Raw genomic sequence first — 23,898 nt, forward strand, 5'->3', positions numbered from 1 at the left:
TTTTTTTTTTGCACTCAACCATTCCACGCTGTGGATTCAGCAGCTCGCTAATAGCGCACACAGGAACTGCAGCTCCCATCAAGGAGGGACTTGTAGGGGGGGGGGGGGGAGCTCCCGTAATATCGAGAGGGACCCCCCCACCCACTCCCACCTTCCAATTGCAACCCCCCCCCCCGCCCCCCTTGGACGTTTGTGTCGGACAAAATGCGTGCGTGCCTCTGCGCCTGCCCGCAAAGTATGCGCGTGTGGTGAGGGAGGGCGTGTTTGTGCGCGTGCGTGTGTTTGCTGGATGATGTTTGAACCGCCTCACATGCTCACAGGCAGGAATTAGGCAGAGGAGCGAAGGAGGGGGAAGGAGGAAGGAGGAGGAGGACGCATCAATCTGCAGGAGAGACCGGAAGGAGGTTCCAGCATGCCTGCGCAAGTCAAAGAGGTACAGAACGTGCATGGATGTGCGTGCGTCCTCCTCCTGCTCCTCTCCCGCATTGTGGCGCTGTCATGCGGGAGGCGCAAACTGCCCGCTGTTCGGTGCAGTCTCCTTGCCTTGCACGGGGAGGAGGAGGAGGAGGTGCACGCTCACGTCTTCATCAAGTCTGGGAATGCATGTGCGTGTCAGGGAATCGGGTGCCGATCTTCGATTGTGTCAGGAGATGCTGCCTCAATATGGGGGCGGGGGGGGGGGGAGGACACGCACAGTGGAAAAGAGGAAGAGAACAGCGCGCGCGCACGCACGCGTGCACACAACGTGGCGGGTGTGCTGCCATGATGTATCGCGTTCAGTCGGACCATGCAGCATTTAACTCTTTACGGGGGGGGGGGGCCCGCGGTGGCAACTTTTACTCGGAGAAAATTATGAATTATTATATTTATTTGAAGAAGTCTGCGTTGTATGTATTGTGTCATAAGGGCGGGCTTCTTTTTTCTTAGTCCCCCCCCCACATGCGGTGGGTACCCAACTTCTACATCGATGGCAGTCAATCACATAAAAGCAAAAGATAATAATAATAATTTATTCCAATTAATGTAATTGTGTTTGTTTTGTTTACATTTCACCACATAAGATAGTTTTAACTTGAAGCTAGTAAAATTAAAATGCGTTGTTTTTTGGGGGAAAAAATAAATTCAACCATAAATGGAATACAATTATTTTAAATAGAATGATTTTAAATTATTTTCTTAGTTATTGAATTAAATGATCATCAGCGCAGTAAAGTGGAGCTATTCTGAGTTTCTTCTGTCATCCTTAAAATCTTTAATTAAATATTTTTATTTTACGTTCATCACATTTTTTGGTTATGATTTTCCTCTTTGCGTGTTCATTTTATTTTTGTCACTTTGATTTATTTTTCCATTCCTCTTACTATATATGAATCTTAATTGCTTTTCCACTCTTATTATAATATTTCAAAAATTTTAAACAGAGTTATATTATATATCTACATAAAAGCATAAGATAATAATAATAATTTATTCAAATTAATGTAATTGTTTGTGTTTGTTTATTTCAAATTTCGCCACATAAGAGAGTTCTGACTTTAAACTAGTGAAATTAAAATATAAATAAATTCAACCATAAATGGAATGCAATTATTTTAAATGGAATTATTTTCAATTATTGTCTTAGTTATTAAATGAAATGATGATAAATGATGCACAGTAAAATGGAGCTATTCTGAGCAAAATATTCAATGTTAATATATTATAATAATAGTAATATAAAATCTTTAATTAAACAGAAATTTGCGTTTATTTTTATTTTACTTTCATCACATTGTTTGGTTGTAATTTTCCTTTTTGCGTGCTCATTTTATTTTTGTCACTTTAATTTATTTTTCCATTCTTCTTACTATATATGAATCTTAATTTCTTTTCCGCTCTGATTATAATATTAAAATTTTTTTTAAAAAGAATGATATTATATTATATTACATTAACAGTGAAGGAATTTTTTTTCATCCTTTTAATCCCTCGTGAGACGTTCAAGGCCCGTTTTTGTTTCCGACCTGACGGATCAATGCGTTTTGCGGCACGTGTGCGCGGCTGACTGCAAGCGGATCGACCAATGGCAGTGCGGCAACGCTGACGAGATTTTGATGTACACACTTATACCGACAATCGGGCGATCAAAGTTCACCAAAAGACCGATCATCTGACGTCGCTGAAAGATTTTCCTGAGCGATGATCCTGCGGTGCGGGTCGTGCTGAATAATTTTTATATTTCAGGGAAAGAGATGAAGAGAGAGAGAAAATCTCTCGTAACACACCGCACACCACAGGATAATCGGTTCAGATAAAGTAGACATCCAATAATCGGGCTTTTGCTGACATTGCCGATCTGAAAAGGGTCAAAAATACAAACATTATCGGGATCTGTCAACCCTGCGTGAGTCTCCTCCCCAAACTCTTTGATGATCACTCATATTTGTGATCGTGAATACTAAACGGTTTCAACGCTTACGATTGTCGGGCCCGCAGTTTCAGAGACAAATTGTTTTGAACACAACGCCCACACTGCAGGATCATCTTTGAAAGACATCCGATAACCGGACCTCTGCCGACTGATCAGAAGGCGAAAAAACGTGGCCCGATTGTTGTTGGGTGTGTACGGTGCTTATCCCCAAAACTTTTGCCGCTGAACACTGTCAATACAGTTTTTGCAATCGTACATTTTGAACCGGTTTAACATTGATTTTCGGCAGGAGTAGTTTGAAAATCTCAAAGTTTGACAACCGGACTTCTGCTGATTTTGATCAGAAATGGTAGGGGGGGCGCTGAAACCGGGCCCGGTTATGATATGACGACGTGCGCTCCCCACTTGTTGTCTTTCCGTGCTGCAGTCAGATTGGGAGCGATCATCGCGACCTATTTGGCCGGGCGAGTGCACTTTTTAGTGACGCTGCGGCGACTTCTTTGAATAAGCTTTGAGTCAGAGCTGGCCCGGCGCCCCCTCTGGAGCTTGACTCATCGGATCCGGGGGGGGGGGGGGAAGACGACCCTTTTCTGTCTGGACGCCATAACCCCCCCCCCCCACCACCACCACCACCACCAACATCACCCCACCCAATCGCCATCCTCATCAAATTGTCTGCAGAGGATGGGTTAGCGCCCCCCCCCCCACCGCCACTCCACAAAATATCCAATCAAGCCCCCCCCCCCGAAGGTGTTTGTAGGAAGGGTGTGTGTGTGTGTGTGGGGGGGGGGGGGTTCATCGTCACGTGACCTTTCCATCTCCACATCTGGGACGAGGCGATGACCGAGAGCCTCTTGTGTAAGAAGAAGGGAGCACTGTCGTTCGTGTCCCTTCTTTTTTTTTTTGTTGTTGTTTTTTTTTTTTTTTTGTCATGCAGCAGAGTTGAGTTGGGCACTTCAGAGCCGCAGAGCGAGGGAGCGAAAGAGAGAGAAAGAGAGAAGAGAGAGAGAGAGAGAGAGCAGAATTGGCGGAGTTGATTAGCGCCTTCACCATCTTATCTGCACGCTCGTGCGCTCGATTTCACCTCCATCCATCGTACGGACGCCTTTCAGACGAAACCGAACGCGTGCAATGAGACTTGCATCCATGCATTTTCTTTGCCGCTTATCCTCACAAGGGTCACGGGGGGGGGGGGGGCGTGTCGGAGCCTTTTCCCAGCTCTCAACAGGGCAGGAGGCGGGGTACAACCCTGAACCGGTCGCCGGCCAATCGCAGGGCACACGGAGACAAACAACCAATCACACTCACAATCACACCTACGGGCAATTTAGTGTCCAATTAATGTCGCATGTTTTTTGGGATGCGGGAAGAAACCGGAGTGCCCACCCGGAGAAAAGCCACGCAGGCACAACGGGGGGAACACGCAAACTCCACACTCCGGAATCGAACCCGGGTCCTCAGAACTGTGATTCCAACGCTTTTACCAGCTGTTCCGCCCAATGAAATTTTAATTACTTTTTTTTTGGGGGGTGGGGGGTTTAATTTCCATAACCAACTCCCGTCTGTTTACTCCCACGTGTATAGCAAATGATCGTTATCATTATCGTTAGCGTTACGGAGCTGCACGTTTCTCGAGCTCGCCTTCGTTAGGGTGTGCAAAACCTCGGACTGGTCGCCGGTCAATTAGAAAAACGAGCGTAACACCCGCCGACAATTGAAGGCCTTCGATCGACCGAAGGCAGCGGTGTCAAACTCATTTTTGTGCCCGTCTTCAATCCCTCATTTTATTAACACGCGAAATTTATGAATTAGTTTCAGAATCCGACATCAACGCTAATGTTTGTTATTTTTTTTTCGTTAACACAAAAATGTTTACATCTCAACGTTATCGTTTATGCTATATATGACAACTTGAAATTTTGGCACAGAATTTGACGCAGATGGTTTTCCTTCGCGGGCCACGTAAAATCTAGTGTCAGGGCCCGGATATGGCCCACAGGCCTTGAGTTTGATACCTGTGACCCAAGGTAATTTTTTGGGGCGAGAAAATGTGGGTGGTGTTTGGACTGCTTTCACTGGAGCTACTCATTTTGTAAGCGGGTGGGGCACCGCCCCGTGTGCCCTCTGTATCACCACAGCGCCATCTGCTGGGTGGATTGCACTACCCCCCCCCCCCAGCAACAAAAAAATGCAGCATATTTCTCATGGCGCTGTCACGTTACTTCTTTTGCCATTTTTCTGGTGTCTCGCACGCTCCGTTTACCACGTTTAATAACCCCCCCCCCCTCACCCGTAATGGCGTCACGGATCATTTGTCCTGGATTTTCAAGGGACGCAATTAAAAGGCTGTCAAGAGCGAAACAGATAATCAAATATGGACATGGATTTCCTCCCACACGCGCATGAGGGAAGTTAGCGAGGGACAAACCAAGTCTTATACTCGCCATCCATCCGTTTTCTTTGCCGCTTATCCTCACGAGGGACGCGGGGAGTGCTGGAGGCTATCCCAGCTGTCAATGGCCAGGAGGCGGGCTACACCCTGAACTGGTCGCCAGCCAATCGCAGGGCACATCGAGACAGGCAACGATCGCACCTAGGGGCAATTTAGAGTGTCCAATTAATGTTGCATGTTTTTGGGATGCCCGTAGAAAAGCCACGCAGGCACGGTCGAACCCGGGACCTCAGAACCGTGAGGCCAACGCTTTACCGTGGTTCGTGCCGACTGAACACAGTTGTTTATGTGACATAGGTTCATGATCGCGTACATGCTAGCTGCGTGCTTTTGGCGCTTTATGGTCCTCTTAATAGCTTTGCTGACACCTTGTGGCATCTATCCGCCATTACAAACTTCTTTTAGTGGGGGCTGTCAATAATAATTCATTCATCTATGCATTTTCTTAGCTGCTTATCCTCACGAGAAGTGCTGGAGCCTATCCCAGCTGTCGGTGGGGTAAACCGGTTGCCTGCCAATCGCAGCGAAGTCAAGTCTTGTACGACATTTTTGTTATCGTGTTTGTTGATTTTTAACTATATTTTTCCCCCTGAATTGGACGGCATTTGGCATATAAAATGGACGCTATTTTTTTTTTTTTAAACAAAAAACTGCCTCCTGGCCCCAAAAACAAGGCCGAGCCTGTCGGAGACAAACAGAGCGAACCTCCTTCTCCGCTTTCTTCCCCTTCATTAGCATCGTTTCTCTCGCGCAGCCAACCCCGTAAGACGTCACCCGCCACGTCGAGTCGCTGTCAAAAAAGAAAAAAGAAACGTGCTCCGTCGTCCAACGTTTCGCAAAGTGCAGGGAGAGGACACGGACGAAAGTCGCGTTTCGGGAAGGAAGAACGACACTTTCGCAGGTGTTTGCGGGCGCAATTGCAAAAAAAAAAAAGAAAAAAAAACGCGTTTGTGGCGACGGCGAAGGTTTCAAACGCTGCCGGGCTGCCATTCCTCAGTTTTTGGTGTGTGTTTGGGTGTTTTAGGAGCAGAGCTCAGAGGGGCCTCCTGCATTGTCGCCCTCGCAAGAGGCCAAACGGGCGACGGTGGAGCCGCCGACCGCCGCCGCCTCCGCCCCTCCCGCCAACAGCAACGACGAACCGGACACGTCGGTCGCCTCCGCCGTGACGTCCGCCAACGACAGCTCCACCGAGGCTGGCACGCCTCTGCAGACCGACACCGAGGTGCGCCGTAGATCTCAAAAACGTGATCGTCGAAGTCCTTGAAAAAAAACGTTTTCAGTGCACGACCCTGAGACGGTTCCGTAAAATCCATCGCGAGGGTTCCGACGTGTGCCGAATCAGCGCAACGAACATCCAAAACCGGACACGCCCGTAGTGTTCATCTTCTTCGGAACGTCGGCTGGACCTTGACATTTTCATTAGACTCGAACATAAACTTATTTTCAATTAAGGTGGGATCATTATTACTTGGCAGCAAAGAGGGTCTCCTTAATTAACGGAAGCGGACATTAAAGCCGGGGAAGATGATGAGGCGCGATCGTCGCCGTGGGAAATAAGCGAGCCCTCGCGGTCCGATCCAAATGTGCCGTCGCGAGTCGGGCCCGCGTCAAGGGACGCATAGGATAGGATGGGATACATAGGCTCCGGCAATCCTCCGAGCCTCGTGAGGATAAGTGGCTCAGGAAATGGATGCGTGGATATTTTTCACAATAACATGTGTGGGTTCTCCAGGATTTGAAGGCCGTGGATCAGGAAGCGAACCGGACGACGCCAGACGACTTGCAGTCGGAGAACCTTCAACCGGCAGACGCGTCGGTCAGACCAGGAGACGGGCGGATTCCTGACGTCGCGCCGTCCCACGCTCCACCGACGACGGCCGCTCAGCTGGTTCCCCATCCCAGCGATCCTCAGCTGAGCCGGGTTTACGCCCTCCCCGAGGGGTACAGACCCCTCGGTGGGGATTTACGCGCCGGGTACGGCAGCCTATCCCGTGGCAGCTCCGCCCTCCACAGCTACTGGCCAGGCAAAAACTTCCAACCCGGGGCACACTTCACGTTGCCCTTCCTGAGGGACAGCTACGCACCGGCGGGATTCGGCGGCCCCACGGGGGACGAGGGCCTCGGGGACCAGTCGGGGAATCCCGTGGACGTGAGGAACGACCACCCGGCGGCCACTTACGCCACCTTGGGAGGGATTCACAACTTCAGGCCCATTACTACCATGGAGCTCCTCAGGGAGCCTTCCAGAACCAGGTAACAAGATCACTGAGTCGGACAATCAGTTCTGGGTCTTGGGGACCACTTTCAGGATACATCAGGAACTGAATCGAAACCAACAAGACTCACGTCATTACTGATACTGATATACGAGCCAACACCCTTGTCAATGGGTCCAAACAAGTTTTTGTTTACTGTTTGTCTTCTCTAGAAGCGGCTACGACGACGCCTTCATGGCCCAGCTGGAGGGCAACCTGAACCCTTTCTTCCAGGCCGTGTGCCGGGCGCAGACCCTGCAGTTCCCCCACAAGCGCAGCAGCATGGTGAGCCTGGACAGCATCCGCAGGGACCCCCGCTGGAGGGACCCCAACCTGCACGAGGTCATCTCCATGCTGGCCCACCCGATGGACCCGGTCAAGTCCAACGCCGCCGCCTACCTGCAGCACCTGTGCTACGAGAACGACCGCATCAAGCAGGAGGTGCGGCAGCTGGACGGCGTCCCCATGCTGGTGGACCTGCTGGACCACCCCAAAGCCGAAGTTCACCGAAAGGCCTGCGGAGCCCTGCGCAACATATCCTACGGGAAGGACCACAACAACAAAATGGCCGTCAAGAACTGCGACGGCATCCAGGCTTTGGTCCGACTGCTGAGGAAGACGAGCAGCATGGAGGTCAAAGAATTAGTGACAGGTACGGTTCTAGAACCTGCTGCCATTGCCAGAAACACCGAAGCAGGTTAAACAGCTGATTTTTAAAAGGTGAGCGTTTGTCAGATGTCTCTGAAAGATGATCCTGAACGATTATCCCGTGGTGTGAGGTGTGTTCAGAGTACTTTTCCATAACTGATTTGTTTGGAAATCGATTATGTAAAGTTATACATTTTTTGATTTATTTATTTTTTTTTTTTTTACAATTTAGCTCAAATTTTTAAAAATGTGACCGACTCGCATGTGACAAGGAAAATAATTCCTTACCTTTTTTACCTTTTGCTAGCTGAATAAACAACAATATCAAGTCACGGGTAAGTGTTTTAGCTAATGTAAGCTAACTTCAATAAATGAATAAATAACATTAATTCACGGTTAAGTGTGTTAGATAATGTTAGGCAGCCACTTTAGCTAAATAAATAAGGGTATGAGATCACGTATAAGTGTTTTTATGCGTGGTCCAAAGCAGAAGGTCTTGTGTAGTACCAATGCCGTCCTGTGGGGGAGCAGCGTGGTGTTGCAAGACGAGCGGAAAATGCGAAGAAGAAAAAGAAGAAGAAGAACAAAAACAAGAACATGGAGAAGAGCAAGAACAAGAAGAAAAAAAAGAACAATTACAAAAAAATAAGAAAAGGAGGACAGTTATAGTAATGTATATTCAAAATTGTATCTTTTCAATATTTGATCGCAAGGGACGGAAAAAGGCGCAAATTTAATTCAGTTCAGTATGTCAATATGGAGAACTTCAGTTTAGCTATTTGCTATAATGTCAGTGTTTTTTTGTAGAGGATAAAGAATGCATGCCTGTGAGTATTGTTATATTTTCTGTATGTACGTGTTGTCCCACAATTTGTGTTCAAACATCTGTTACTTAAACTAGGGTTGTAAAAATCATAACTGCTAACTATCAATATGTGAATGACATTTTCCATTTATGGTAGCATTAACCGTATTTAGCAAGCTTTATATTCACAACACGTGTTCATGTCGCTATTTTTTTGTTTAGTTTGATGGTGGGTAGCATCAAACGGTGTGAAGTCTCTTTTTTTTTTTTGACCATGTTGACTCTTTGGCGAACTAGTTTTACTTGGTCGCCCCAGGAACCCTTTGGAACCTCTCGTCGCACGAGCCCCTGAAGATGACGGTCATCAACCACGGCCTGCAAACCCTCAACGAAGAAATCATCATCCCCCACTCGGGCTGGAGGAGGGAGCCGTCGGACCCGTCCCACCGGCACGGCGCCGAGTGGACCACCGTCTTCAAGAACACCTCAGGATGTCTGCGGTAACCTCGGCCGCCGTCGGGCAATAAACGACGGGCGGCTGTTAAATTCGTACTTTTGGTGAACGAGGACATTTTTTTTGAAGACGATGTCGTTGCCGTAGGAACGTCAGCTCGGACGGAGCCGAGGCCCGACAGCGGCTGAGGGAGTGCGAAGGGCTCGTGGATGCGCTGCTGCACGCCCTTCACTCGGCTGTGGTCAACAAGGACGCGGACAACAAGGTCGGTGGTCAAAGTCCAGTGGCTGGCGTCCCCTCACTTTTACTATTACATTGTAATTATACAAGGCATCAACACGATACTAACGTGGATTATGACAGCACCCAAGTGTGGCACGTTCACCGTCGGGAGCAGTTCAGGATTAATATTCCTCTAATAACAGGGTTAAATATAGACATTTACTGTATACAGTGAAGAAAAGAAGTATTTGAACACCCTGCTATATTGTAAGTTCTCCCTTTTAGAAATCATGGAGCGGTCTGAAATCTTCGTCGTAGGTGCATGTCGACCGTGAGAGAGACAATCTAAAAAGAAAAATCCAGAAATCACAATGTATGATTTTTTTTTTTTTAACAATTTATTTGTGCGATACAGCTGCAAATAAGTATTTGAACGCCTGTCTATCAGCTAGAATTCGGACCCTCAAAGACTCGTTAGTCCGCCTTGAAAAGTCCACCTCCACTCCATGTATGATCCAGAATCAGATGCACCGGTTTGAGGTCGTTCACTGCATAGAGACACCTGTCCACCCCATACAATCTGTAAAACCAAGACCAAAGAGCCGTCCAAATACACCAGAGACAAAATTGTACAACTCCAAACGGCTGGAAAGGGCAACGGAGAAATTGCCAAGCAGCTTTGGTTAAAAAAGGTCCAAGCAATCGTTAGAAAATGGTAGAAGCTAAACGTGACGGTCAATCTCGATCGGAGTGGAGCCCCATGCAAAGATGTCACCTCGTGGGGTCTCAATGATCCTTTAGAAAGGTGAGGAAGCAGCCCAGGACTGCACGACAGGACTTGGTCAATGACCTGAAAAAACCTGGGACCACCGTTTCCAAGGTGACTGTTGGTAATACACTAAGACGTCATGGTTTGAAATCACGCGTGGCACGGAAGGTTCCCCTGCTTAAACCAGCGCATGTCAAGGCCCGTCGAGTCAGGGGTGAAGATTTTGTGGTCAGATGAGACCAAAATGGAACTTTTTGGTCATAATTCCACTAACCGTGTTTGGAGGAAGTTCCATCCCAAGAACACCATCCCTACTGTGAAGCACGGGGGTGGTAGCATCACACTTTGGGGCTGTTTTTCTGTACATGGGACAGGACGACTTCACTTTATTAAGGAGAGGATGACGGCGGCCATGTATTGTGAGATTTTGGGGAACAACCGCTTTCCCTCAGTCAGAGCATTAAAGATGGGTCAATGCTGGGTCTTTCGACATGACAATGACCCGAAGCATATCAAGGTTCTGGTGTGGCCGAGCCAGTTTCCAGACCTAAACCCAATAGAAAATCTTCGGAGGGAGCTGAAACTCCGCGTTTCTCAGCGACAGCCCAGAAACTTTTCTGATCTAGAGAAGATCTGCGTGGAGGAGTGGGCCAAAATCCCTCCCGCAGGGTTCATCGAAGTCTCAAAATTCTACTTGGGTCTGAATGTGAATGCTCGTTTGTCTTTATGTGCGCTACAATTCGTCGGCGTCCGGTTCAGTGTGCGCCCCGCTTCTCTCGCCAAATGTCAGCTTCAGTTCATCGGAGACTCTAAATCTGCTCATAAACCGGAATGACGTCTCTCGGCGAATGCCAGCTGGAGTCGGCTCGAGCTCACCTGTAACCGTAATGAGGACAAGCGCGACCGGGAATGGATGCGCGGACGAAGCGGAGGGCGAAGATAATCATTTGCTGGCGCCACGGGGCAGCGCCCAACTCGCTGCGTTGTTTTCATCCCACTACGGCGCTCTGCACGTGGGCATGTGCCGCTTTAATCGTCGCCTGGCAAGTGATGGAAGTTGATGTTCAGAGCATGTAGGAAGAGGCTCGGAGGGGGCAGGAAATGTCACATCTCATTGCAGTGATGTTGTTTTGGATGCAGCCGCTCACTTGGGGGAGGGGGGCAAATGTTAAAATCCTATTGGCTCCAAGTCAGGAAGCATTACTTTTATGTGTCATTAAAGCGTCACACTCCATCAAGTTAATTGAGACGATGCGCCGCCGTTGCCAAGTGCAATGCGCGCGTCACGCTCGCACCCTATCGCGCCGCCGCAAGAACGCAAATTAACGAGATGTTTAATCGGCGACGGTTAACCTGACGGGAATCCTTCCCGTGCGTTCTCTCCCGTTTAGTCGGTGGAGAACTGCGTGTGCATCCTGCGCAACCTTTCGTACCACGTCCACAAGGAGGTGGCGGGCGTGGAGCGCCTGCAGGAGCCGCACGTCGCGCAGCTCATCAGGTCGGTGGCGCCGCACCGGAAGAAGAACAGCGACGAGCCCGACTGCTTCGGGGGCAAGAGACCCAAAGGTGGGCGCGGGACACGGTTTTCGTAAGTTCTGATCAGTTTTTGGGGAGGGTTCGAGCCGGTCTTATTGCGCGCGTCCAAGGGATTCTGTAGGCATCCCGCTGTTTCTTCACATTCACGATAGTAACACTTAAGAGGTTTTTGTGGCTGGAATTTAATAATATGTAAAAAGAAAATGAGAAATAAGAATGCAAAAGAAATGATATGATTTGCTCTTTTTTTTTTTTTTTTTTTTTTGCATTCTTATCATGAAGGCATTCTTCTCATTCTCAATCATGGAGCCCTTCAGAAGAGATCAGATGGGAAATTTAATCCGAAATTTTGTTTTCACACAGACACTAAATGAATAGTAAGTGTTGAAAAAGACAATAATGTGCAAAAAGCACATTTTTGCTGTTTTTAAACAAAAAAAAAATTGTGGTTATTTTATCTTCCCTCATAAATCAAAACACTCAAATCCCAAATCATCTTTCCTCATTGAAATGAATGGAAATGCCATTAATGCGCTTCAGCACCCCCCAAATTTTATTCATTAATTTTTTTCCATTTTTAATGTACTGTATTTTTGTTTTATTTTCACACCTTATCATCAAGTTTATTCATCCTGATATTTTGTTGTATTAATAATATATTCTAAAATCCATAAAACTATGCGAGGTGTGTAGTCATTCCCTTAATGTGTGCTTGTCCTCTCTTGATAGAGGTCATCTGAAATTAGATTTGTAAATGATGGGGAAATAAGCATATCATATGTCATAAATAAATATGTATTTTAATTAGAGCACCTAATTAAAGAGAGTTTCCATGGAATATATCCCGCTTGTGTGTTTTGTGTGCTAACATGAATCTTTTCTTTCTTTCCGTCATGTTCTTCAGAGGAGTGGTTCAGCCATGGTCAGTAACTGCTTTTTTCATATTTTTATATTTTATTTCAGCGATTGTTTTTTTTTAAAAAAAAAAGAAAAGAAAAGGTGATCGTCACCATTAGGCGCGGAGGCAGCGGATTGCTTGTTTGCTTTGCATGCGTGACGCTGCGGTGGGATGCGGGGGTGGGGGCAGTTGGGGGGGTGCCTAGTTGAAATGCAAGACCAGGCGTCAGCACCTGCCCCAATCGAGGACACTTGTATTGCTGCACTCGAACCGCCATCGTCCCCCCCACCACACTCCAAACCCCCCCCCCGTTCCATATGCTGGCATTTTCACAACCTAGCTGAACATTTCACGTGTCCAAATATATTTGATGGTGTCGCACGTAAACACTTAAAACGTGGCTGGAGAAAGATGAACGCGGATGTCATCACCACGCCGCGCCCCCACCAGCGCAAATCAAGCACGTTCCGGAAGCTTCTACTTGAGGACGTTGAACCGTGCAGCCACGAACCTCCTCACGAGCAGTTTATAACCTCCTCCCAAAGATTTTGATCCCAAAGAAGTGCCGAGCGAGAAATATTGTCCGTTTAAAAGCACTTCCCGCAAATAGACCACCGTAATTTCCGGCCGACAAGCCCCGCCTTTTTTCACACGCTTTCAACCCTCTGGTTTATGCGGTGCTAGCGTTAGCGCTGTGTTAGCGGTAGCGCATCTGGTTATAATCCTCGGTACACAGAAAGAGTTTAACGCTAGCGCCACGGTACTCGCTGCGCTAGCGCCACGCTAGCGTTAGCGCAGCGAGTACCGTAATTCCCGGCCTACAGAGCGCACCTAGTTATAAGCCTCGGTACACAGAAAGAGTATAACCCTAGCGCCACGCTAGCGTTAGTGCGGCAAGTACTGTAATTCCCGGCCTACAGAGTGCACCTGGTTATAAGCCTCGTTACACAGAAAGACTTAACGCTAGCACCACGGTACTCGCCGGGCTAGCGCCACACTAGCGTTAGCGCAGCGAGTACCGTAATTCCCGGCCTACAGAGCGCACCTAGTTATAAGCCTCGGTACACAGAAAGAGCTTTAGCGCACCTGGTTATAAGCCACAGTACACAGAGTTTAGCGTGTAACGCTAGTTTCGCGCTAACGCTAGGTCCGCGCTAGCATTAAACTCTTTCTGTGTGCCGATGCTTATAACCAGGCGCGCTCTGTAGGCCGGGAATTACCGTACTCGCTTTTCAGGAAATAAAACAAAAATATTAACAGAAAAACCTGGGATTTGAACAGGGTTGCGCTATCAACCGTATGCAGGATGTGAAGGTGTCAAATTTGATGCTGATCCAAACTAGGTTTTTCCGTCCTTTGCCATAGTTCCTCTGGTGTTATTGTCAGCACTCTCAAGGCCTTGACACGTGTTCCGCCATCGCAGGTTTGAAGTTGCTGTACCAGCCCGAGGTGGTGAGACTTTACCTGTCTCTGCTGGCCTGCAGTCACAACGCCAACACCTTGGAGGCGGCCGCCGGAGCCCTGCAGAACCTCGCCGCCGGACACTGGACCGTGAGTGGCAGCTCGCTCGCGTACCGACGAATCTCCTTTAGACCGGGTTTTTTTTTTTTTTTTTTTTGTCCTCGCAGTGGTCCAGCTACATTCGGGCCACGGTGCGGAAAGAGAAGGGCCTGCCCATCCTGGTGGAGCTGCTCCGCTCCGACGCGGACAAAGTGGTGCGAGCGGTGGCCATCGCGCTCCGGAACCTGGCCATGGACAGACGCAATAAAGACCTGATAGGTAAACTCGCCGGAAAGTCTTCAAAGCCTGGCAGGTGCTGACGCGACGTTGGGATTTAGTTTTGGAGTTAAAGAACTTACAGTGCAGCAAAGATTATTATTTTTTTTTTGCTCTAAATGCTGAGTCACAAGGATGAGGGAAAAAAAAAAAAAGAGGTTTTCACCCTTCGGGATGACGTCACTTCTGTTTTACTCTGGACTATTTGACCTGAGTCTGTAGATCTCAGATCCCTACTGGGTTTAGATTCCATTTGCATGTCTTTAAGGTATTCAGGACCACTTAGTGATTTACACTCATCCAACTCCCTGCGGTAAATGTGGGAAAAAAAAGTACCGTAATTCCCGGCCTACAAAGCGCACCTGGTTATAAGCCTCACCCAGTACATTTGTAAAGGAAATACTATTTGGTACATACATACGCCGCAGATGTGTGAAAGCCGGATGTGCCCGCATTGAAACACGTGATATTTACAAAGAAAGATGGTACACAGAGATTTTAACCCGAGCGCCGCCGCGCTAACGCTAGTTCTGCACAAACGCTAATGCTAGTTCCACGCTAACGCTAGCGCCGCGCTAACAGAGCAGATTAAAAAAAACATACCGGTAAAAATGAGACATGGGAGTAATACCCTAGCGCAGCACAAACAGGGCCGGACCGGTAAAAGTAAAAAATAAAATCATTAAAGCAAGACTTAAAAAAACATTGATCAGACACTTAAAAAAATGGAAACAAATATCTGCACTAACAATAAAATTAAATCAAACTTTTTAAATGCCTAAATTTGAATGTACCTTAATTCCCAGCCGACAGAGCGCACCTGGTTATAACCCTCATCCAGTACATTTGTAAAGGAAATACTATTTGGTACATACATACGCCGCAGCTGTGTGAAGGCCGCAAGGGCCCACATTGAAACACGAGATATTTACAGAGAGAGACAATACACAGAAAGAGTTTAATGCTAATGCTAGCGCTAACGCTAATGCTAGCGCTTTGCTAACAAGGCCGGTAAAAAAAAAACATACCGGTAAAAAACACTGAGACACTGGAGTAACACGGTAGCATAGCACTAACAGGGTGAGACCGGTAAAAGTCACTTCCTCGGCACATATATTTCGCCGGTCTCACTCTTACCTTTTCCGCTCGAGTGCCCCGTTGCGGCCGTTAGGAAAAAAAATCCACAAATTAGCCGCATCACCGCATAAACAGCAGGGTCGAAAGCGTGTGGAAAAAAGTTGCGGCTTATAAACCGGAAATTACGGCGCAGACTTAGAAATGTACTTTGCAAGTAAGGACTTGATTGCTTTCCACTGCCGGCCCGCAGGCAGCTACGCTCTGAGGGACCTGGTGTCCAATCTGCCGTGCGGCCAGCAGCGGCCCGCCAAGAATCTGGAGGGGGACACGGTGGTGTCGCTCCTCAACACCATTCACGAGATCATCAGCGACAGCCAGGAGAACGCCAGGGCGCTCGTCCACGGGCACGCCGTCCAGAAACTGGTCGCCATCAGCAGATCCAGGTAACACCCCTGAAACGTTTTGTCCATACATCTGTTTCCCATGGCGCTTGTCCTCATTAGGTTCATTGGTGAGCTGGAATTTGGCTCAGCTAGATATGAGGTACTCACTACACCGGTTGCCAGTGAATCTCAGGTCGTATGTAGCATTTCCTCTTTTCCTTTCGGCTTGTCCCGATTAGGGTCCAAACCATGGAAGTCTGCTCTCTCTAACCTTGTCTCCAAACCATCCAACTTGGGCCGTCCCTCTAAGGATCTCATTTCTAATCCTATCCAACCTGCTCACTCCGAGCGAGAACCTCAACATCTTCATTTCTGGCACCTCCAGTTCTGGTTCCTGTTGGTTCTTCAGTGCCACCGTCTCTAATCCGTACATCATGGCCGGCCTCACCCCTGTTTTATAAGCTTTGCCATTCATCCTAGCAGAGACTCTTCTGTCACATAGAACACCAGACACCTTCCACTTGGACCAGTTTCTTCACTTCCTTACCACACTCTCCATTGCTCTGTATTCTTGACCCCAAGAATTTGAAGTCATCCACCCTCGCCATCTCTTCTCCCTGAATCTTCGCTCTCTTCCTCCTCCGCCCCTCACATTCGCGCACATATACTCTGTTTTGCTTCGGCTAATCTTCATTCCTCTCCTTTCCAGTACATGCATCCCTCCATCTTTCTAATTGTTCCTACACCTGCTCCCTGCTTTCACTGCATATCACAATATCATCTGCGAACATCATATGTCCAAGGGGATTCCAGTCTACCCTCATCTGTCAGCCTATCCATGACCACTGCAAACAGGAAGGGGCTCAGCGCGGATCCCTGATGCAGTCCCACGTCCACCTTAAATTCTTCTGACACACCTTCGGCACATCTCACCGCTGTTCTCCTGTCCTCATACACGTGATGTAATATTCTAAAATATTTCTCCGCTACACCGGACTTGCGCATGCAGTACCAGAGTTCCTCTCTTGGTACTTTGTCAAAGGGTTTCTCTATTGCCTCAATTTTGCGAAAATTCTGACCCTTGCAGAATAAGCATGCAATCATATCAGGGCACTTAATATTTGCATCATTCCCATGCTGATTTTTTTGATAAGGCCGAGCTGTATTCACAAGCATTATAATGCCGAATTAATACTTTCCTTTGGCGTGGTGATATCATCTATAATTACTGTTTTTTTTCTTTTTTTTTTTTTTTTAATTCAGCCAATCAGCACGTGAAACCAGGGCCGCCGCCCACGTGCTCCAGACCATCTGGGCCTACAAGGACCTGAGGAACGCCCTCAACAAGGCGGGCTGGAACAAAAGTCACTTTAAGGTATGAAGGACATATTTGTTGCGAAGGAGACATATTACGGTTTTCTCAACAATTTTAATGGCGAATACGTGACACTGTGATAGTAATATTTTTTTAATTTCCCACTTGATGGACAACAACAAAACACAAGCCATTAAAAGTCAATTTTCCATAATATGTCTCCTTTAAATTAATGCAGCAAAGTGAGAGAAAAGTGTATTTCTTGCGATATTTTTTCCCCCCCAAAAGCCGACAGCCACCGGCGCGCCGAAGAAACCCAAGAGCGCGAAGCAAAGCGGCGACGACATCACTTTGCCCCTCATGGACAAATCCCAAGGTCAGAAAACATCCGCGCAAGGTTTTCCCGTGAATTTTAAACGTTGTTTCGGTCATTGTCTACCGAAGTGAAATGAGTGCCGAAGAGGGGGGGGGGGGGGGGGCGCTCAAGTTGTGAGGAAGGCACGACGGATGCGGCGACGCGCCGTCAAGGTCATCGGCGCTGGAGGCAGGGCTGACTCCCTGCATTCTAAAGAGTTCAGAGTTGGGAGAAAGTCCCATATGTGCAAATGAAGTCTCGCGCCTTAACCTTCAAATTTTAAAGCAAGTCACTGTGGGGTCCTCGAGGCTCTTTCGCCGGTCAGCTGAAGCACTTCAAAACGCTCAATACGGTCCTCAGTTATTGGAGGGAAATGTAACCCTAACCCTAAATGTAACTTTTAATATTTCTGGGATGGTCTAACGCGGCCGTGAAAGTGCCACAGTGGCGGATCCGTTAAACCGAGGTTCCCATGCACTTGAGGGAAGGAAATCAGAAGGCAGATTTCATACGATCCTGTTCAGTCAAAACGTACATTTGTATATTTTTTTTTTATATATTGGATTGTATTCTAATTGTATATTGTATTTGGTGGCGGCACGGTGGATCAGCGGGAAAGCGTCGGCCTCACAGTTCTGAGGTCCTGGGTTCGATCCCGACTCCTCCTGTTTGGAGTTTGCGTGTCCTCCCCCGTCCGTGCCTGCGTGGGTTTCCTCCGGGCACTCCGGTTTCCTCCCACATCCCAAAAACATGCAGCACTCTAAAATTGCCCCTAGGTGTGATTGTGAGTGTGGCCATTTGTCTCAATGTGCTGTGCAATTGGCTGGCGACCAGTTCAGGGTGTATCCCGCCTACTGCCCGTTGACAGCCGGGATAGGCTCCAGCACTCCCCGCGACCCTCGTGAGGATAAGTGGCTAAGAAAATGGATGGATGGATAAATTGCCCTGAGGTGTGATTGTGAAAGCGGCTGTTTGTCTCGATGTGCCCTTCGATTGGCTAGCAACCGGTTCAGGGTGTACCCCGCCTCTTGCGTTCACAGCTGGGATAGGCTCCGGCACTCTCCACGACCCTCGTGAGGATAAGCGGCAAAGAAAATGGATGGTTGGATGGATAAATTGCCCCTAAGTGTGATTGTGAGTGCGGCTGTTTGTCTCAATGTGCCCTGCGATTGGCTGGCGACCAGTTCAGGGTGTTAACCCCGCCTCCTGCCTGTTGACAGCCGGGATAGGCTCCAGCACTACGAGCGACCCTAGTGAGGATAAGCAGCTAAGAAAATGGATGGATAAATTGCCCCTAGGTGTGATTGTGAGTGCGGCTGTTTGTCTTGATGTGCCCTGCGATTGGCTGGCCACCGGTTCAGGGTGTACCCCGCCTCCTGCCCGTTGACAGCTGGGATCGGCTCCAGCACACCCCCCGACCCTTGTGAGGATAAGCAGCTAAGAAACCGGATCATCACAATCCTCCAAAACAATCCTTCATCCCCTCTGCCACAAAATCTTTTTGTATTTGTTTTCACCTTCAAATTCATCCTCCGGGACGGATCGGGCCACTTAGTGGTCCATGCGCCGTATGTTTGACACCCCGTCTAGTACCTTTATCATATGGTATTGCATTCTATCCTAGTGTATGTATTTGATATTTTCTTATATTTATCAAGTCTTGTATCAAATTCAGGGTGTGCCCGCATGCCGCCCGTTGACAGCTGGGATAGGCTCCGCCACTCCCCGCGACCCTCGTCAGGATAAGCGGCAAAGAAAATGGATGGATGGATTATATTTGGCTCACCAATTTGAGAACACTTGACAGCCTCGCTGAAATGAGTTTGTAATTGCGGATAGATGCCACAAGGTGGCAGCAAACCTCCTGAAAGGGAGAGTACCATAAAGCGCGAACAGCACGCACGTAGCATGTACGCGATCATGAACCCATGTTACATAAATGATTGTGTTCAGTCGTTAAATTATTCGACATAAACAAACTACCTTCACGCGAGGCTCATCAATGGTATTAGCTGGCATACTAGCCAAAATAACACGCAAGCAAAAATTATTCTGACATCACGCCACTTTACACAAATGGCTTTGCGTAATCAAACTCACCTTTTGGCATTCACACACGACTACAGGCAAATTTTAACGGCAAAGTAGCCTGCACGGGAGACGAGAAGAAACTTTTTCACTTTTAGTGGAGCACGAGTGACCACTAAAAATGATATAATAATAATAATAATAGAACATCTCAAAACGCAGTCAACAAAAAAAAAAATCACCATCAATTTAATTTAAATTTAACAGCTAAACCGAGATGCTACCAGATCGCAACATCTCCGATCCAACCTCCAAATATGCAAATATTACTCGCGGCACCGCCGAGTATGATTATTATTACAGCCACTTTTTAATAAACCGACCTCACCGAGGTACGACTGCTCACGACTCGCCTCGTGACAAAATTGCATTCGAGTAATAAGCTGACTGGCAACTTCTGTCGGTGTTTTCCTGTCCTCTTGCCAGAGGTTGCTTGAGGTTCACTGAACACGCCCAATTGTCCATAAGTTTGAATGTGAGTGTGAAAACATAACCATAATAAAAACAATAAATTAGATTCAGAAAATCGCAAAGAACAAGAATTGTTGGTTTCTTCGGGCCCAGCAATTAGCCAGTGACATTTCCAGCCATGGCGTTATCCTGTTTTACTTGACAAAAATCACCTGGGCGAGGCTTTTTGTTTCAAAGACAAATAAAGAAAATGGTATTAATACAATATCGTAAATTTTTTTCGCAGATGTGTTTTCCAGCAGTTTAGAGCCCAACGATAGAGTGGAAGATGGGATTGGAGCTGTTGTTGAAAGAGACGCCGTCCCGGTAAGACCACGTTCACCCTATCAAACCTCTGTGTACAACGCTGCCTTGAGATATGACCGCCTCGATTTATGAAATATTTCCCCTGCCAGCCGTTGTCGGGTGGAATTTTTATATTTATTTGACTTGTGAGCGCACACACTCCTATTACAATAAGCATAATTTTGGCAACTTCTTCAAAAAAGAGGCTTCAAGCTGCTATTTGCCATGACCAGTTCACATTTACCGTAATTGCCGGCCTGCGAGGCGCGATTTTTTTCACAGCCGCCGCGCTAGTTAGCGTTAGCATTAGTGCCGCCGTATTAGCGTTAGCACCGCCGTGTTAGCGTTAACACCGCCGTGTTAGCGTTAGCGGAGCCACTCTAGCGTTAAACTCTTTCTTGTCACCAGGTGCGCTCCGTAGGCCGGGAATTACGGTAATGTCGAACTAAACATCAAACAAAGATGATCTTTATCCTCTGCGAAAAATGACAACGACTGGTGAAATGTCTCTATGAATAGTTTGTCTCTCTCTGGCTTATACCCACCCCCCCCCCCGCCCCATAACAAAAATTTTAAAATTGTTTTTCATTCCTTTGAATTATGTTTTTTTTTCTTTCACCGTAAGGGATGCTGACACAAATTAATGGCATTTCCATTCATTTCAATTGGAAAAGATGATTTGAAGTCTTTTGATTTAAGAGCGTGGTCACGGCTGCATTAAACTTGCATCTCAGGGCGCCACCGTGTTTCTTATTTTGAACGCTTTTCCATACTGGTTGGGATTCGAACACGGTTGCAGCGTTATAGCGACTCCGAGCTCGCTTGTTTACGTCCAATAACGTTTGCATATCTGTCCCCCCCCCCCACCGCTGTAAACCCCCCCCCACCCCCGCAGGCGATAAGCGAGAGGAAGCACTTCATCCGAGCCGGCAGGCCCGCCGTGGGCCTCGTGGATAACAAACCGCCGCCGCTGGACTCGTGGGTGTGAACGCCACATCGCGGCCATTTAACAGCCCCGACGCCACGGCACGCGGTTAGAGACCCTCTCTTGGCGCCCCACACGCACATTTATGCAAATCGATACGCGTAGAAACAACAATTCCAGTAACCGGTAGTTCTTGTTTTGATCCTAGGCAATGAATGATGTGCCAAATATTTATCAATAAGATGCTTATTTTTTTTCTTCCTAGATTTGACAAGATTCCCCATAAATATATATATAACATATATGAAATAGTCTTAAATATGCAAGCCGTGGAAGACGTAGTACGACTCCAAAGACACGTTCACCGCTAAACACTTCAATGAGATTGAGCTGCTAGTTTATGATTCATTTTTTTTCCGATGTTCAGTCTTTGAAGAAGAAAGAATCAGTCAAAAAATTGATAATAATAATAATGTATTTTGGATTCTCTGGCATTTATCAGTTTAAAGGAACCTGGTGGTTGTCACGGGCGGTGGACTATCACCGCCAAAATACATAAATTAATAGTTTTCATCCTGCGTAAGAATAACTCTAAATATTAATAATGCATTACATCACTGTAATAAATTTGATACGCGGTAATAGTCGCAAAGTCTGCGTGCCATTTGAGGAACTTCAAACCGTCCGACTTTGATTCCCGAGACCAGATGTGTAAATGTGTAAACAAAAATGGACTGTTAATAAGCTAAATGCGCGCATTTATATTGTGATATTTAATATATCAAACACCCGTGTCGAGATTCTCTCGGACGCGTACGAGCCGCACGACCAGTCAGTCAGTCGTCCTTTACGTTCAAAACGAGTCTGGTTTGTCGTCGCTCGCTCCTATTTTTTTTTTTTTTTTGAATTTTTAATAGCATTGCGATGTCGAATGAAAATAAATCCCGTGCAGAATTTCTCGTTTTTATCCGTCTTTTCTTTCCCACGCGTATGCGAGAAAATGGTTTTTATTGGGTTTCGTCATAATTAGAAGCGGAGTCGCCGATATGTTTCTCGGCTTTCACGTTCAAAAAGAATATATCAATACTTCTGCCTGTACTTCATAGAAGAAGAAAAAAGCACTTAAAGTCATAATGTTATTTAAAAAAAGATGTATTTTTACTAGAAATAAAAAAAAAAGGTTGCCAAGTTTCTCATCAATCCTGAACGCATACGGTATACATTTATGCGTGTAATATTGTCCATGTATTGTACATATTTTTTTGTTTGTTCTCAGATATATACCTTTTTTCATAAAAGTTCAACCTTTTCTTCTCGCGTCATTATTGTCATATATGTAATTCTTGCTAAAATATATATTTTTCCCTCCACAGGAAAAGCCAACTTTCTGTCATAAATGTGAAAACTTCATTTTTTTTACGACACCCTTAAAAGTAATATGACAAGTATATTCTCATAAATTTATGAAAACATTTTCATAGAATATAATCCATATTTATAATATGTACATGCATTAGAATTCTCATCAAAGCTTGTTTTTTTTCCTCAAAAATGGCGACTTTTCTCATAAAATTATTTGTTTTTGTGAGATTACCGCCCCCCCCAAAAAAAACAAATGTTTTTTTTTTGTCAGATTACATTACATAAACATTACTGTTTCAAATTTGATATGAGCATATATTATCATAATATTCCATCTATATCTCGAACACAGGGGTGTCAAACTCATTTTTCTGGGGGGCCCCTCAGAGGGCCGTTAAATATTTCGTTGTCTCATCGTATTGAAATCATCCATTTATGATGTAATTTTGGAATCAGAAATTAAGGGTCATGTGGTTTTTTTTTTTTTTTTTTTTTGTCGTAATTTTGATGTCGGCATTTCGACTTGTGCGCAAATTCAGGTTACGTTGCCGCCGTAAACCATCGTTATTATCTTTGTCGGGGCAGACTTTCGGCGCCGCTGCCGGATTAGAGCTCATTAAACGATGTTGACTTCTCGGCCCGTTTATGCAGCGTCAGTACAACAGCGACAAAAAAATGGTAAAACACTTGCCGCAATATCTGCAAATCAACTGCGCAAATGTAATCTGCGGCTGAGTCACTGCCGAGTCGCCGCACCGGAGATGCCTTTGGTAGCAAAGTCATTAAACTCCCCCCCCCCAGGGAAGGGACCGCCGGCTCACAATAGTCGTCGCTTTTGTCTCGTCACAAATAAATCATCCTCGTATTGGGAGATTAGCGACTCCGGGGGGTGGGGGGGGTTTTGTTTGTCCTATAACCCCCCCCCCGCCTCCCGCTTTAGGAAAACCAAAGCCCAAGAATAATAACTCGGGAAAACAAGAAAAAGTGCACGAGAGGGCTTTTCACTGACGTACTTTTGAGTTTGGGAAGATCGCGGCCGTGCGGTTTCGGTAGCACGGGAGGATTCGGGAAGGCTCCCGTCGTTCGCCAGCTTCGTTCGTTCGAGGCAAATTAATTCGATGTGGGCAATTATGTGTTTTGCAAACAGGCGCGGTGGAAAAAAAAAAAAAGTGTTTTAATCACATTAATTTGTCACTGTCGAAAGCGATTAATCGTGCCCTGTTTTGAAATAAAAGTGGATTAAAAAAAGGACTTTTTCCGGTTAATTAAGACAATATTGGGAGAGACTAAATCATTTAGATAACATGCAAAATAAACAGAGCGTATTTGACTGTATTAAGGGCTACTAGTATGACTTATAATTACCAAAAAAAGTTTTCCAAGGGAAAAAAAGATTAAAGTGTTGTAATTTT

At 46.6% G+C, this 23,898-nt stretch overlaps 1 protein-coding gene across 1 annotated transcript; it reads left to right on the forward strand.

Annotated features, from left to right (window-relative positions):
• Window positions 1–320: 320 nt before the first annotated feature.
• Window positions 321–22,507, forward strand: arvcfa (ARVCF delta catenin family member a). The gene is made up of 15 exons (XM_061801921.1): window positions 321–433; window positions 5,887–6,084; window positions 6,595–7,115; window positions 7,291–7,769; window positions 8,887–9,070; window positions 9,172–9,289; window positions 11,407–11,581; window positions 12,456–12,473; window positions 13,873–14,000; window positions 14,078–14,228; window positions 15,553–15,745; window positions 16,949–17,060; window positions 17,289–17,376; window positions 20,141–20,220; window positions 21,095–22,507. Exons 1-15 carry the CDS (start codon window positions 413–415, stop codon window positions 21,185–21,187), a joined length of 2,559 nt encoding a protein of 852 aa, XP_061657905.1. The 5' UTR covers window positions 321–412; the 3' UTR covers window positions 21,188–22,507.
• Window positions 22,508–23,898: the final 1,391 nt, after the last annotated feature.

Source organism: Syngnathoides biaculeatus, chromosome 17 (genome assembly GCF_019802595.1).
Source record: "Syngnathoides biaculeatus isolate LvHL_M chromosome 17, ASM1980259v1, whole genome shotgun sequence".
NCBI classification, from domain to species: domain Eukaryota; kingdom Metazoa; phylum Chordata; class Actinopteri; order Syngnathiformes; family Syngnathidae; genus Syngnathoides; species Syngnathoides biaculeatus.

What these genes read in the sequence shown, in the direction of transcription:
- arvcfa (XM_061801921.1), top strand. Translation starts at nt 413, where the DNA reads ATGCCTGCGCAAGTCAAAGAG. An exon ending in GGAACAAAAGTCACTTTAAG is followed by an intron (nt 17,061 to 17,288) that starts GTATGAAGGACA and finishes CCCCCCCAAAAG; the next exon opens with CCGACAGCCACCGGCGCGCC. An exon ending in TTGAAAGAGACGCCGTCCCG is followed by an intron (nt 20,221 to 21,094) that starts GTAAGACCACGT and finishes CCACCCCCGCAG; the next exon opens with GCGATAAGCGAGAGGAAGCA.